This window comes from Oryx dammah, unplaced genomic scaffold, assembly GCF_014754425.2.
Source record: "Oryx dammah isolate SB20612 unplaced genomic scaffold, SCBI_Odam_1.1 HiC_scaffold_28, whole genome shotgun sequence".
In the NCBI taxonomy this organism is placed as follows: Eukaryota; Metazoa; Chordata; class Mammalia; order Artiodactyla; family Bovidae; genus Oryx; species Oryx dammah.
Genome location: NW_024070212.1, coordinates 107,237,577 through 107,252,589, shown reverse-complemented (window position 1 = coordinate 107,252,589; position 15,013 = coordinate 107,237,577). Strand labels below are relative to the sequence as shown.

Genomic DNA, 15,013 nt, shown 5'->3' with positions numbered 1-15,013 from the left:
CCTCTCTGAGCCTGAGTTTTCTCATGTGTAAAAAATATTCCCCAATTCCTCAACGTTGCAGAACTGCTGAGAGGTGTAAATGAGAAAACACAGGTGAAAGTGGCAAGATTAAGGTTCTGTGTATGAGATGAATAATGGAACTTAATGGGATATCAACAAGCTCCACGAATGGTATGACCATTCATGAAGATCAGAGGTGAGACGCTGGTGAGGACCAAAGTGGTCACGCTGGGCTTTGTGGAAGAAGTGGACCTGATACAGACTTGAGGCAGGGTTCCAACTGGGTAAGGGAGGAGAAAGGCATTCGGGTGGTAGGGAACAGTATGCTTGAGGGTCCGGAGGCAAGCTGTGGGTATGCTGTTTTCCTGGGAGAAAGAGTAGAACAGCCTGACTGGAGGGGATGGTTTGTGTTGCGGGTGGTGGGAAATAAAGTTGGATAATTATAATTATGGCAAGGTTAGAATATTAAATGTTTTTGAAAGACACACAAAATAATTTAGACTAGATGTGGTAGGAATTAGGGGGCTACTGAAATTTTCTGCACTGATGTGATAAAAGTGGTAATTAAACAAGATTAGTGAGTCTGGCCATGAAGAGACGTGTGAGAAGGGAGAGGCTGGAGTGAGGGCAGTTAGCTGGTGCCTGGCTCCTAGGAGGGAGCCAATAACATGATTGTATGAAAGAAAAAAATTTTGTTGGAGAAACCTGGATGGAAGGCCTGGAAGGAAGATGGTGGGGAAGATGAGGCAGGGAAAAGAAGAGACTGTGACACTCAGGAGAAAAGCTGTTTGTTAGTACATGTTGACTGCCTGATTGGATCTGGGGGATGATGATGAGGGCTGTCCAAAATGACCACAGCATTTGCAAAGTGGTGCCTGGGAGATGCATGATGTTACATGACGCTACTGATGGAGGCAAGTTTGGGAGAGAAGGTACAGACATGTCTGAGGCAGGACTGAAAGTTAAACCACCTGAGTGCTTTGCGGAGCACGTGGATGTGCATGAGCTCAACTAATCCCATTTAATTTCACAAGAACTCTGTTTGTGTGTTCAGTTCAGTTCAGTCGCTCAGTCGTGTCCGACTCTTTGTGACCCTATAGACCATAGCCTGCCAGGCTCCTCTGTCCATGGGATTCTCCAGGCAAGAATACCGAGGTAGGTATTATACCAAGTTTAAAAATGAAGAAATGTGCCTAATTTCACATGGCTGGCAAAAAGTAGCAGCGTGAGATTTGAAACTAAAGACAGTCAGATCCTGAAGCACTTGCTAGAACCCTCTCCATGATCTCCTTTCTCCAACATGCAGCTAGACATTGCACTTAGAAAGTACCTGCCTACATAGAGGGGTGGGGTGGCGGGGTGGGAGAGAGGCTCAAAAGGGAGGAGATGTACGTAAACATATGCTGATTCAGTTTGTTGTACAGAAGAAACTAACACAACATTGTAAAGCAATTATATCCAGTTCTGTCTAGTCAAGGCTATGGTTTTTCCTGTGGTCATGGATGGATGTGAGAGTTGGACTGTGAAGAAGGCTGAGCGCCGAAGAATTGATGCTTTTGAACTGTGGTGTTAGAGAAGACTCTTGAGAGTCCCTTGGACTGCAAGGAGATCCAACCAGTCCATTCTGAAGGAGATCAACCCTGGGATTTCTTTGGAGGGAATGATGCTGAAGCTGAAACTCCAGTACTTTGGCCACCTCATGCGAAGAGTTGACTCATTGGAAAAGACTCTGATGCTGGGAGGGATTGGGGGCAGGAGGAGAAGGGGACGACCGAGGATGGAATGGCTGGATGGCATCACGGACTTGATGGACATGAGTCTGGGTGAACTCTGGGAGATGGTGATGGACAGGGAGGCCTGGCGTGCTGCGATTCATGGGGTCGCAAAGAGTCGGACACGACTGAGCGACTGAACTGAACTGAATAAAATTAAAAAAAGAGAAAGTGACATACAGCCCAAGCTGTCTTGGTTTGTGTGTGTGTGTGCGTGCGTGTGCAGGCTTGTCTAATACGAGAGATGTAGATTTGAGACTGTCAGCCATCATCTTCAAACATTAAGTACCTGTTGTGTACAGGACACTGTGCTAAGAATAAAGGATAAAAACAGGTATAAGATGAAGAAATGAAAGTTCAGAGTTATTCAGTGAATTGAGTTTCACAGCCAATGGTAGTGGAGAAGGAACTGGCAACCCACTCCAGTACTCTCGCCTGGAGAATCCCATGGACAGAGGAGGCTGGTGGGCTGCTGTCCATGGGGTCGCACAGAGTCGGACACGACTGAAGTGACTTACCATGCATGCATGCATGCATGCATGCCATTCGTAGAACTAGGACTTGAACCCAGGTTTTCTGTTTCTAAATCCTGTGTCATATCTCAATGGAAACCTAAACTTTCTTAAAGCAGAAAAAGAACAAGCAGAGAGGAGAAGATACTAAACATTTATCGAACATTTATCTATGTGCTAAGCTTTCTTCTGTAATTATGTTTCTCACTTAACCTTCCCTCTGACTAATGAAGTAGCTGTTATTATCCCCATTTTATAGATGAGAAGATGGAGGCTCAGGGAGCTAAAGTAACTTTCTGAAGGTAATTGGCAGGAGGCAAGAGGGCACAGTTGAAGGCAGTCTGTCTCTCTCAGGTTTCTAGGTGCCAGCACTGAGACAGTGTTGCTTTTTGCATACCTGGCACCCACTGTCAGTCCTCACGATTTATAAAAATTCACATAATAAAGGGACTTGCAAAGGGATTCTTATTAAAATTATTTCGCATTGCAAGAAGATTCTTCGCCAGCTGAGCCACAGGGGAAGCCCAAGAATATTGGAGTGGGTAGCCTATCCCTTCTCCAGGGGATCACCCCGACCCAGGAATTGAACCGGGGTCTCCTGCATTGCAGGTGGATTCTTTACCAGTTGAGCTATCAGGGAAGCCCTGTTATTCAGATTAGTTTCTCCCAATGTTTCAATTCCATTTCCCACATTCTATTTAGTCGTCATGGCTCCTTAGGGTCCTCTTGGCTGTGACAGTTTCTCTAGCTTTCCTTGTTTTTGGTGGCCTTGACAATTTCGATGACAGGTCAGGTATTTTGTAACATGACCTCCGAATGGTATTTGTCTGCTGTTTTTCTTCATGATCAGCCTGGGGTTGTGGGTTTGGGGGAGGAAGATCACAGAGGCAAAGGGTTATTCTCATCTTGTCATACCAGGATACCGCCACCTGGCTTATGACTGCTGATGTTATCACCTGGTTGAGGTAATATTTGCCACGTTTCTCCGCTGAGAAGGTAGCTGCTCCCCCTCCCCCGCTTTGCATACTGTCTTCCTTGGAAGGAAGGTCACTAAGTGCAGCCACATTCAAGGAGTGGGGAGTTCTGCTCTCTCTCCCCGAGGGCGGGGCATCTATATAAAGTGTCTGGAATTCTGATGAACAGGAGATCTATCTGTTCTCTGACATTATTTATTTGGAATTATTCCTTTTAAAATCAGTACCCTAAAAAATTGTTCCACAAAGAAACAGATATGTTTACATTAGAAGTAGAGACTGAGTGGTTTTGAATTTGCTCTTTAAAAAATGCCTGGCTTGCAGGGCCGAGATCTGTTAAGAAGGAAGCAGAATTAAGCAGGGCTGGGTGATTGGATTGGTGCTGTTCACCCAGTCGAGTCTTACTCTTTGTGACCCCACGGACTGCAGCATGTCAGGCCTCCCTGTGCCTCACAATCTAAACATGGACATGCAGACCAGCACTCTCTGTGGGTAATATAATGACTTAATAAACTACAGAGGGGTTTGAAGCTCCAATATTTGGCCACCTGATGCGAAGAACGGCCTCACTGGAAAAGACCCTGATGCTGGGAAAGGTTGAAGGCAGGAGAAGGGGACAACAGAAGACGAGATGGTTGGATGGCATCACCAACTTGATGGCTATGAGTTTCAGCAAGCTCCAGGAGTTGGTGATGGACAGGGAAGCCTGGCGTGCTGCAGTCCATGGGGTCGCAAAGAGTTGAACATGGCTGAGAGACTGAACTGAACTGAACAGAGGGGTTGGTGCGGATGACTTCTGAGGTCCTTCCCAACTTGAAACTCAAGAACAAGCCGTGTTTACATGTGCCTGTCTTTTGCCATGCACCACTGCACACATCATATCCTTGGACTCCAGTCTGTGGTAATCCATAAGAAACACAGCCCAGGGATGGAGACAGCTGCTCACCTTATCCATGCTGGCCTGGTTCAGTCTCATGATCGAGGCATGAGCCAGGCGGTCATAGACAGTCCTCAGGGCCTTCTTGGAGTAGAGCTCTTGGGGTTTGAACAATTCCTCCATGAACTTTTGATTGAACATGGTTGAAACGATGTCATTCATAACTGTAGAGACAAGAGAGGATGCAGGTGAGCAAAGCATTGATAGAAGCTTTATTCAGGAAATGCTCCCTGTGTGCAGATGGAATGGAGGGGCAGGGCCTGTGTAGTATGAGGATGCAGTGTGCTTGGAGATCTGCTTCTTGGGGAGAAAGCCCACGTGTGTCCCAGTGGAAAGCAGGGTCCAGAGTGCCTTATGAGCCCATCTTAGGGCAAACATAGATGTGGCAATGTGCTGTGTGGTTCAAACCACTTTCACATATAACATTTCACTTGATGATAGAGAACGTATTTATTCTTTCTTTAGAAAAGACTTCTATTAGCATTGCAGATTAGATATCCACCTCAAAATGAGAAACAACATCACTTTTTCTGTTTAGCAAGTCTATAACATTTTTACTTTAAATTTTATAAAATGGGACCTAAATGGTAATTTTTTTTTTCTTCTTCAAAACAGTTTACAAAAACAGACACAGGACCTACCCACTGGTTAGAGATTAAAACTTTTTCTACTGTTTCTACAAGACGTGTACTTCAGATTAATACTATTTGCTGCTGCTGCTGCTAAGTCGCTTCAGTCATGTCCGACTCTGTGCGACCCCATAGACGGCAGCCCACCAGGCTCCCCCATCCCTGGGATTCTCCAGGCAAGAACACTGGAGTGGGTTACCATTATCTTCTCCAAAGCATGAAAGTGAAAAGTGAAAGTGAAGTTGCTCAGTTGTGCCTGACTCTTCGGCTCTTCGCAACCCCATGGACTGCAGCCCACCAGGCTCCTCCATCCATGGGATTTTCCAGGCAAGAGTACTGGAGTGGGTTGCCATTGCCTTCTCCATAACACCAGTTGAGGATGTCTTAATTTCCCTGTATGATCTATAATACTGATATCATACTGTAGTGATATGTCCCATACTGTTGTTCAGATGGAAAATTTCCAGGTGGCGAGAATAAAAGGTCCAGTGTGCTTAGTCGCTTCAGTTGTGTCCAACTCTTTGCAACCCCATGGACTGTAGCCTGCGAGGCTCCTCTGTCCGTGCGGATTCTCTCCAGGCAGGAATATCGGAGCGGGTAGCCTATCCCTTCTCCTGGGGATCTTCCTGACCCAGGAATCGAACTGGGGTTTCCTGCATTGCAAGTGGATTCTTTACCATCTGAGCTACCAGGGAAGCTAAGGTGTGTGCAAATCAAAGTATCTATAATTCTAGGTCTTCATTCACTCATTCATTTAGATATTCTGTGCTACTCAAATAACATCATTTGAGGGCTAGGAAAACCATTTGGTACAAGAAATAGAAACAGATATGGTTGAACGCAGATTATTCTTAATTAAGCCAGATATATTCCTGCCTACTGTATATGGATGCTGAAACTATATATTCATAATAATTAAATCTGAAAGAAAACTGGTTACTTAAAAGAATGATACAAAACCACTTGAGGGATTATTGCTGAAAGATACAGAGCTCTCTTTCTCTTGCTACACAAAGGACACAGCAGGTGGCCCACGGTCACGCTTGTATCTTAGAGTAGAGCAAGGTCATGATTTCAGACACTCTTTCTACCTGTAAGTAACCAACAGAAGTACCCTGAGGGCTCAGATGTATTTTAAAGCATCTCAAAGAGCAGTTTTGGGGAGAAGTAGGGAGCTGAGGGCTACATGTACTTAAATCTTAAATGGAAGGGTTATAGAGAAAGGCGGGGAGGAAAACACCCCCTCTCCCCACTCCCACCCTGACATGAAAGAACAAACTGAGTGAGTGTGACTGCTTTCGGAAGTATTGGACTCACACTTGACCTCTGTATTTTACTCTAGACCCCATCCCATCAGTGAGGAAGAAGCAGATCCATTACCAACACAGGGTATCCCTCATGTTGGACAGTTTCAGCCCAGGCCAGCGTGCACTCAGTGTGCACTAACCTCTCCCTACTGTGCACAGCCTGGAGACCCAGGAACCCTTCTGGGTTTGCCTCAAGCATGGCCTTTGGCCTTCGACCTAAACAAGCAAGCTGCTGCTGCGTCACTTCGGTTGTGTCCGGCTCTGTGTGACCCCATAGACGGCAGCCCACCAGGCTCCTCCCTCCCTGGGATTCTCCAGGCAAGAATACTGGAGTGGGTCGCCATTTCCTTCTCCAATGCATGTATGCATGTTAAGTCGCTTCAGTCATGTCCAACTCTGTGCGACCCTATGGACAGCAGCCCACCAGGTTCCTCTGTCCACGGAATTCTCTAGGCAAGAATACTAGAGTGGGTTGCCATTTCCTTCTCCAAAACAAGCAAGGGTCTGCAATAAATTGGACTTTCTGACATTTTTCTTACTGCAGCCTATATAAATGTAAAGTTCGCATGGAAATAGCTACGCATGGAAATAGCTACACATGGAAAGCCACATATGAGGCCTCAAAAAAGAGGGAATTTGAAGAATTTTCCATAGGTTTATGGAGGCCAGGGAGGAGTGCCAAAGAGGAAGAACTCACATTAAAGAATCGCATCAGCTCTGATTATGTTCACGATTATAAAGAGCTCCCTTTCACTGAGGTGCCGAGTCATGTCTCTAGGGTCTTCGAGCCTTTAGCAAGATCTAGAAAAATAGCTTAGACCCAAATAAGTCAGTTCTAAAAGAAAGAAAGCCCCAAGGTGATTGTCAGCCACTCTGGCAAAGTAAAGTGAAGCCTTTTCTTTGGGAAGTGAATAAGCTCTGTATCACCATGGCTTCTTGCATAAGAACTTCCAGAAAGTTCTCCTGCTGGGAAGAGAGTATGGCAGGCCCTGTCCCTGTGGGCAGAGCAGTGAACACAAATGCCCCCAAGGGGAGATGGCAGTTTTGCAGTTGGGTCCTGGCACCCAGGGCACCCACCTGGGTCTAATTTTTTGGAAGGAGCATGGGGGCACAAATTAACATGCTTACATCTCAGTGCGCTTCAGCTGGCACTTGCTGATGTGGGCCTACTGTCTGCCAGACATGGGGGGGTGTGGTGCGGGCAGAGAGGAAGCGAATGTTATCCTTGCCCAAGAGTAGCAGCCCACACCGTATTTATGCTAAACCTGAGCAGTTAAAAAAAATATTTATTTTATTTGGCTGCATCTTAGTTGCAGCATGCAGGGTCTTTCATCGTGGTGCATCGACTCCTAGTTGTGGCACTTGGCGGGCTTAGTAGCTGTGGTGTGTGGGCTGAGCTGCTCTGCGGCACATGGGATCTTAGTTCCCTGACTGGCGATGGAACCCACACCCCCTGCATTACAAGGTGTATTCTTCACCATGGACCACCAGCGAAGTCCTCTGAGAAGTTTTAACCTGATCTGTAAGTTAGTCTTGGTGTTCGTTTTTGGCACTCACATGAGCTTGGCATAATTGCATGAGGCAGGAATGTGCTAGAAGCCAGATTTCGTCAGGAGACTAAAGCCAGGTGTGTGTGGAGGGGTGGTTTTTCATGGGTGCACTGGAAGGGTCAGTAACTGAGTTCTTAACGTATCAGGCTTCTAATCCTGGGTTTGGATTATGAAGTCAGTTTCTGCTTATTATTTTTAGATACATAAGATAAATTCCAGTGATTCAGTTACTTACACAAAAAGTCTTCAAAATCCACACTTTTCACCTGAAATTCTGCAGTACATCAAGAGTGGGTCAAAAACTGCTTAAGAGAAGTGGTGAGAGACGGTTGTGAAATATTATAAAACTTTACCAACCACTTCGTTTGGACTTTTCCTCGAGCCTGGCCTGATGAAATAATTCTCTTAATGAAAGCAACTGCGTTTTTAACTAGTACTTCTGTAAATCTTATTGTTTATGGTAATACACAACTTGAAACCAAGGGTAAAAAAGAGAAGCTACTATTTCTGGGTGGTTACCATGTTTTGAAGCCTTATTATGTTGTAAGTCTTGGGCTTAGAACATTCCATTCATTATCTTATTTAAATAAATAAATAATCAAACGATTTTGAAGGGTACCCCCCTCCTCACCCCCAGTTGCTAGGGCTTTGAAAAAAAAAAGAACAGAGATTTAAGAATACTCAAGTTTCTCAAAACCAAGGCAAACCTAATCAGACAATAAACCAATTTAAGAAACTGAAATGATAGCAAACAAGCACAAAAGGCTAGTGGGGGCGGGCTGGACAAAGCATTTGCTGAAGTATCACCCTACTGTATCAAAGGGGAAAACTGAGTTTTCCAGAGGTTAAAGTCCAAGGTCACATAGCAGGGGGTGGAGCTGAAAAGAGAAAGGGGCTGTTTGATTCTAGTGCCCGTGCTCTTAAATATTGCACGTGTTATCTCCTCTGCGTACTCAGTGTGGAGAGAGCACTTGAAACATCGAGGCTGATGGCTGATGACATGCATAGACTATTCCCAGGGTCAGATAATGACATTTAAAGGTGAGAAAGGCGAAGGTTTTATTCTGAGGACTCAACAGCTTTCTCCAGTGTGCTACTGGGTGTAGGTGAAGGGGAAACTGAAGATTTGGCATGATAAGACCACAGTACATGCGTGTCATGCCTTCTGCGCTCAAGCCTGTCGGCCATGCAGCCACATGCTTCCACATTTCTCAGTTGCTCAACAAGCTATCTCTGTGTGCTCAGGAGAACAGCTCTTTGGCTACATGATGCTATCACAGGATTGTTTTAAGGACAACTAAATAGGACAGCCCACCTGGAAAGGTAGCTATTGTCCCAGGTGTCCTTGTGAAGCCTGGAACAGTGAAAACGGACAAATGTCTCAGGTGCAATAGGGTCCTTCGACTAATATTTGCTTGGTTTTCATCTTTCATGCTGTATTTAAAAGATTCAACTGTATAACCAATATCTCAGCTAAAGAGAAACTCATGCCTATTCTTTTACGTGGAAATGTCTAGAGTGGACCCACTCTAAGCCCCCCTGAGGAAGGACTGGGTGAACCTGTGGATGCAGACTGTATACATGCAGCCCCAAGGTAGCATACCTCGTTTTCTGTCCACCTCTGTCCATTCATCTACATGAAGCATATAAAAAGAAAACACCGGTTCATGAAGCAAGAATGTTATTTTCAACGAGGCTTTAAAAATACCAATTCCAACGATCTGGCTTAACGAAACTTTATTTTTCATGTTTGGATTAATGTTTAATGCAAATACTCTGCCTTCCATTTGAAGCTTTTAAAAGGCTGAAGGATAAATAACAAGTTCCAAAAAAGCCCTAGGGAGGCTGTATCTTATAGAGGGTGGCCCAGGAGGAGAGGAAGCTCAGGAGGATGAAATACCCTGGGGTTTACCTTGCAAGGTTCAAGAAGCCATCCTCTCTAATGCTCTGAGAGTAGACATCTTTCAAAATAAGGCTTTTAAAAACACTAACTTCCACAAGGAAGAATAATCCTGAGAACAGGTACAGAAAGAATTTTCTTTCTTTACAACCTGATTCTCTATTAATGCAAGAGTTCTCTTTCTAGAACTACTCAGAACTACTCACTACTTACAGAACTACTCAAATTAAAAAAAAAAATCTAGAAATATAAATTAACAGAAAAAAAACTATTTGTTTCTGATTTACCTTTTATACAGAGAGGTATGACTTCCATGTAAAAAGAGGGAAATAATGATGGCACCACTGTACAGAAAGCTCCTGAGGACAAAGGTAGATGAGGACAAAGGTAGACAGCGATATACCAAGAAGAGACCAAATAAGGAAAAATGTACTTGGCTAGAGAAATCTGTGAGAATCATGACCCTTTAATGGGCTGAGACCTGGCTCTGCTGTTTACTAGCTGTATAACTTCAAGCAGTTTGTGTAATCTCAGCTTCCTCATCTGTGAAATGGGGATTATAATTGCACCCACCCAGTAGGGTTGTTGGGATAAAATAGTTATCCGACTTCTCTCAAACACTTATCCGACTTCTCTCCTAGTTTTGCTTTCTCTATTTCAGAATTTTGGGCGCCACCCATAAAGGCTCTTGATGAGCCTTTTTTTTTTTTTTATTTCCTTGATTTTTTGGGAGAGATTTCAATCTAAAACCACTCATGGATAAACAGAGTTCTACACACAACCACATTTTAAAAACATTTTGTAGTTTGGTGTATTTTGTGAACATTTGCACTAAATTGTTTGAGAACTGACTCCTGAGGTTATAATATGCATGCTGCTGCTGCTAAGTCGCTTCAGTCGTGTCCGACTGTGTGACCCCATAGACGGCAGCCCACCAGGCTCCACTGTTCCTGGTATTCTCCAGGCAAGAACACTGGAGTGGGTTGCCATTTCCTTCTCCAATGCATGAAAGTGAAGTCGCTCAGTTTCAAGACCCCATGGAATGCAGCCTACCAGGCTCCTCCGTCCATGGGATTTTCCAGGTAAGAGTACTGGAGTGGGGTGCCATTGCCTTCTCTGAATTAGCATATATGTGCCTTCAGTATGCCATGCCGACAGCTCCTAAGAGACCCTCCTGAAAGCACAGCGAGTGCCATGTCCTGCCTACCGGCAAAAGTTTCCTACTGCAGGGTCAGACTCCTCTGGGAAAATTCACCGTCTTTCTCCCACAGAGTTACAGGGTTCTGGAGAGAAAACACTCGAGAAGCAGCACCAAGACTCTAGCCTTCTTCAAGCAGATGCTGGCTTCTTTGGCATAATGTCCACATCTGTCATTTCAGGGCATTTATTTTACAGGTGGTCTTCCCTGACAGGCTTGTGGGAATTCAGAGGGATAGAGCTGCAACCCTCTTGAAGGTGTGTTTGGCAACAGAGGGGCTGCCAGGGGCTCACCAACTCTAAGGGAGAGTGATTACCTACTGCTGACCAAAATAAAAGAGCTGGCGAACACATGCCCAGGGCTACCAGGCACTCCTGCAGGCAGTGTCGTGCATCTCCAGCAGAAGTCGCTGTCGAGCTGTGTGTGCTCCTGGCCCTCTTCCTTCTGAGGATCCCGGGAAGGTAAAGAAGGATGACTTGTTTGTGACAATTCCACTTTATATTCTGAGTGGGAGGTAGGCTCAAGGCTTATCCAGAGCTTCCTGTTACACTGGAACTATAAAAATAAATATAGTATCTCACAGCACTCGGTTGCTCAGTACTACTCTGTGATCTGCATATCTTGGGAAAATCACTTAATAGCCCCATGCCTTAGTTTCCCCTTCTGTCAAATGAGGAAGGCAAACAAATGGTAAGAGGGCCTTGCTTATGAGTATTTATAAGAGGGTGAGTGAGTGAGTGAGTGAAAGTTGCTCAGTCGTGTCCGACTCTTTGCAACGCCACGGACTATACAATGGATGGAATTCTCCAGGGCAGGATACTGGAGTGGGTAGCCTTTCCCTTCTCCAGGGGATCTTCCGGGAGTGAGGCAAAGGCAACTTTATTATTATTCTGGCAATTGCTTAAACGTGGGACCTCATTCAGTATGCAACAGTCAGAAGTTGCCCCACAGAGAGAGCACTTCCTTTCTGTTGAACGCTAAACTAGAGCGAGCTGCCTTCTGGGGAGAAACTGCAAGATCGGCCCTGGACTTATACCAATTAGTTGTGTAAGAGTGAAAACTTCTAGAAGAAACATGATTTCCATCCAGAGCTTCAGTGAGGACTAGTTGACTGCTTTAATCTCACACCCTTTGCCCTGTTTTCTCGTTCTATTTTCTGCATGTCCTCATCAACCAACTATTTTCTGTCATTTTTTTGATGAGACCAGAGGGTATCCTGGATTTTTTTTCAAGCCTCTCCATCCCAACCTTCCAACTCCCTCCCCACCCCATTCCCTCCGCAAAGATTCTGATGTAGTCCCCTAGAGTATGGAAGTACAGGGCAGCCGTGATGGTTCTGGGTGAAGAGTATGAGCTCTAGAGCCTGATGACCTGGGTTCAAATCCATTACTCTTCCTTCTTACCAGTTATGTAAACCTGGGCAAATGGACCTCACTTTCCCCATCTGTAAAACGGGGATAGTAGTATTACCTACATGATAGCACAGTTGTGGGGATTAAGGTGTTCAGAGAAGTCCATGGTACATGGTTAAGTGCATAATAAGTATTTGTTGCTATTGCATTAGGAAGACATATCCCCCAGGTTTAGAATCAGTTACTGGAAAGACTGGTCAAAAGCCCTACCTTCAGAGGATGCAAAGGGCTGCATGAGGCTCTGCCCAGCACCTCAATGGCATCTGATACAACTCAACGGTGGAAGCAAAGTGTGTGAATGTGAATTACGGAAGATGGCTGAAACTCCCTGATGCCATCTCTAGCAAACCCAGGACTGCAGCTCCTGAACACAAAGGAAGCCAGGCCCCTAGTGTAATCAGAGGGTCTTGCCCAGACCGCCTCTTGAAAGCCCACAGCTGCTACTCATTGTGTTAAACATGTTAAGTACATCACCTCATTCGATCTTTACAATGTCACTGTGAGGTATATTTTATTATTCCCCTTCTATGGAGAAAGAAACAGGCATACAGAGTTTACACTCCAAGGTCATACAATTAGTTAAATGGCAAACCTGGAATTGGGAACCATATCTGTATGACTCCAGATAGCATGTTCTTAAGTGCTAACGTATCCTGCCTTCCAAGACTGCAGACCACCAGTCCAAGCACTACCTATCAGCTCACTGGTGCCAAAAGCCTAAATGAAATCACATAACATAGCAGCAAGGAAAACAGAACCCTCTTGAGGGAAAAATGGCAATGTAATATCAAACAGTAGTTCAACAAACATTTACTGAGCACTAGTTTATTCAGTTGTAGGCATTATGCTAGGCGCTGGAGTACAAAGGTGAATCACGTAGGGGAGACAGACACATATGCAGATATATGTGTATAATGTGTATAATACGAGCGATAACGTTGAGGGGGGCACAGATCTGGTATGGGAGTATGCGCAGGCTGTTTCCCATGTGGAGAGGAGGAGATGATTCTTAGGTGAATAATGTAGGATAAGGGAAGTGACCAGCATGGAAATGGGAAGGTTGGGGTAGAATGGGAATTACCAGCATGGAAACATGAGGGAGCATGCTTTAAATGGAGACCTACAAGCAGTTTGGTATCAAGATACACAGCAGGAGGCAGGCAGTGGTGGAAGCTGGGACTGCAGAGGTGGACAGGGGGTCAGATCAGGAAGGTCCCTGAAATGTCCTGCCAAGGACTTGGCCTCCATCCAGACAGCAGTGGGAACCTGACCAAGGGTTTTCAATACTGAGGTGTATGGACAGATTCAAATGTCAGAATGCTCACTGGCAGCAGTGTACAGAATTAATGGAGGGGGTATGCTATAGGGAGCTCTTTCCCTTTATGCATGGACTTGGACTCGGACTCAATTGCACAGATACAACAGTGAATATCTGCATTTGTGTGCTGAACATCAACTGAGCATACGGAGACTGTTGGAGACAGTAAATATTTGAATCAGCGGCTATGTCAGTTACCCTTATACCAACTTTCCTTTCTCTATCTTCAAATACAGTATTTCCTTCATACTTAATCCCAGGAAACTTAGTGAAAACAGCTGTTGGTTGAGAAGAAGGGGAAAAAGGAGAGAAAAAGGGTGGCAGAGAGTTCTGGGTGGCCATTTCTCTGGGGTTAGATGTGGTGTGTATGAGAGGCAGATTTTACATTTTAGAAACTCTCATATAATTATTTCCACAACTGCATTCTCTCCAAACAATTGTGAAGGGAAAAGACAACTTTCTTATATTTTCTTATTTATCCATGTTATTTCAGATGCCCACCTTTCTAGAAATAGCTTCTGAACTTAGCAAGACTGGCCTCCGATTTATGAAGGAGGATACTGCACAGAGGAATGGAGACTCAGAAGGTTCCCTGGGGGGAAAGAGGATGCTCCGACTAGCAGTGTGCCACCAGGGGTGGACCACTGGGACGCTCATATTTGGGAGGGATCAACTGTCAACAGAGGTTGGGGAATCATCTCCAGTTTAAGGGGATGAGTAACTGGGGGGAGGTCAGGTACCCTCATAATATTCAATGGGGGTATTAAATCCCTTTGTGGTGAAACGATCTTTTGGGGACTGTGCTGATGAGGGGTTCTGTCTGGATGGGGCTGTGGGTTATGAAAGAGGTCCCCAGCTATGAGAGCGCAGAGTGCAGGGGTGTTGGTCAGTCTGTAAAGGCGCTTGGCTATAGAGGTCTGGCTGAGGGGGTCGGGGCTGGCTGTGCGGGCCAGAAGCCTCTCACCTTTGCGGGCCTTGTCTCCGGGAATGTTCTGGGCCCGCAGCCGCTGGTCCAGAATGTAAAGCATCTCCCCGCCCAAGTTCAGGAAGAGCAGCGGTAGCGTCCGCATGGACATGGTGCCGGAAAACCAGCGCGTCTGATACAGAGCTTCCAGGTTTAGTAGCCAGAGGCCTGGAGGTGCCGCAGCCGCGTCCCCAAAGCCCGGTTGCTAGGCAACGCGGCAGGCGGCAAAGAAGGCCAATCAACAGGCCGTTTGTTGGGAGGCACCCGGGGGCGAGCGGGTACTGGGCGAGGCGGCGAAGACCTACCGGGTTGATTGGACGGATCCCCGCTGGCCTTTGGCCCTGAGCGCTGGTTTTGAATTTCTTGAGACCCGGAGGGTTGGCGAGGATCGGCAGGGCGGTGACCCTCTCCCCGCCAGGGCAGAGTGCTCACGTGCCCCTAAAGGAGGAAGATGAAAGTGTTTGTCGCCTCTGTCCTGACGGACTCTGTGACCCTGTGGACTATAGCCCGCCAGGCTCCTCTATCCATGGGATTCTCCCG

At 45.8% G+C, this 15,013-nt stretch overlaps 1 protein-coding gene across 1 annotated transcript in view; it reads right to left on the bottom strand.

The window, feature by feature from the left end:
* Nucleotides 1-14,692, bottom strand: part of OSCP1 (organic solute carrier partner 1) — a 28,667-nt gene extending 13,975 nt beyond the window's left edge. The window contains exons 1-2 of the mRNA XM_040231666.1: nucleotides 14,474-14,692; nucleotides 4,205-4,359 (exon numbers count right to left, since the gene is read on the bottom strand). Of these exons, the coding sequence (XP_040087600.1) occupies nucleotides 4,205-4,359; nucleotides 14,474-14,585 (267 nt within the window). The 5' untranslated portion in view covers nucleotides 14,586-14,692. The remainder of the gene's footprint in view (nucleotides 1-4,204; nucleotides 4,360-14,473) is intronic.
* Between the last annotated feature and the right edge of the window lie 321 nt (nucleotides 14,693-15,013).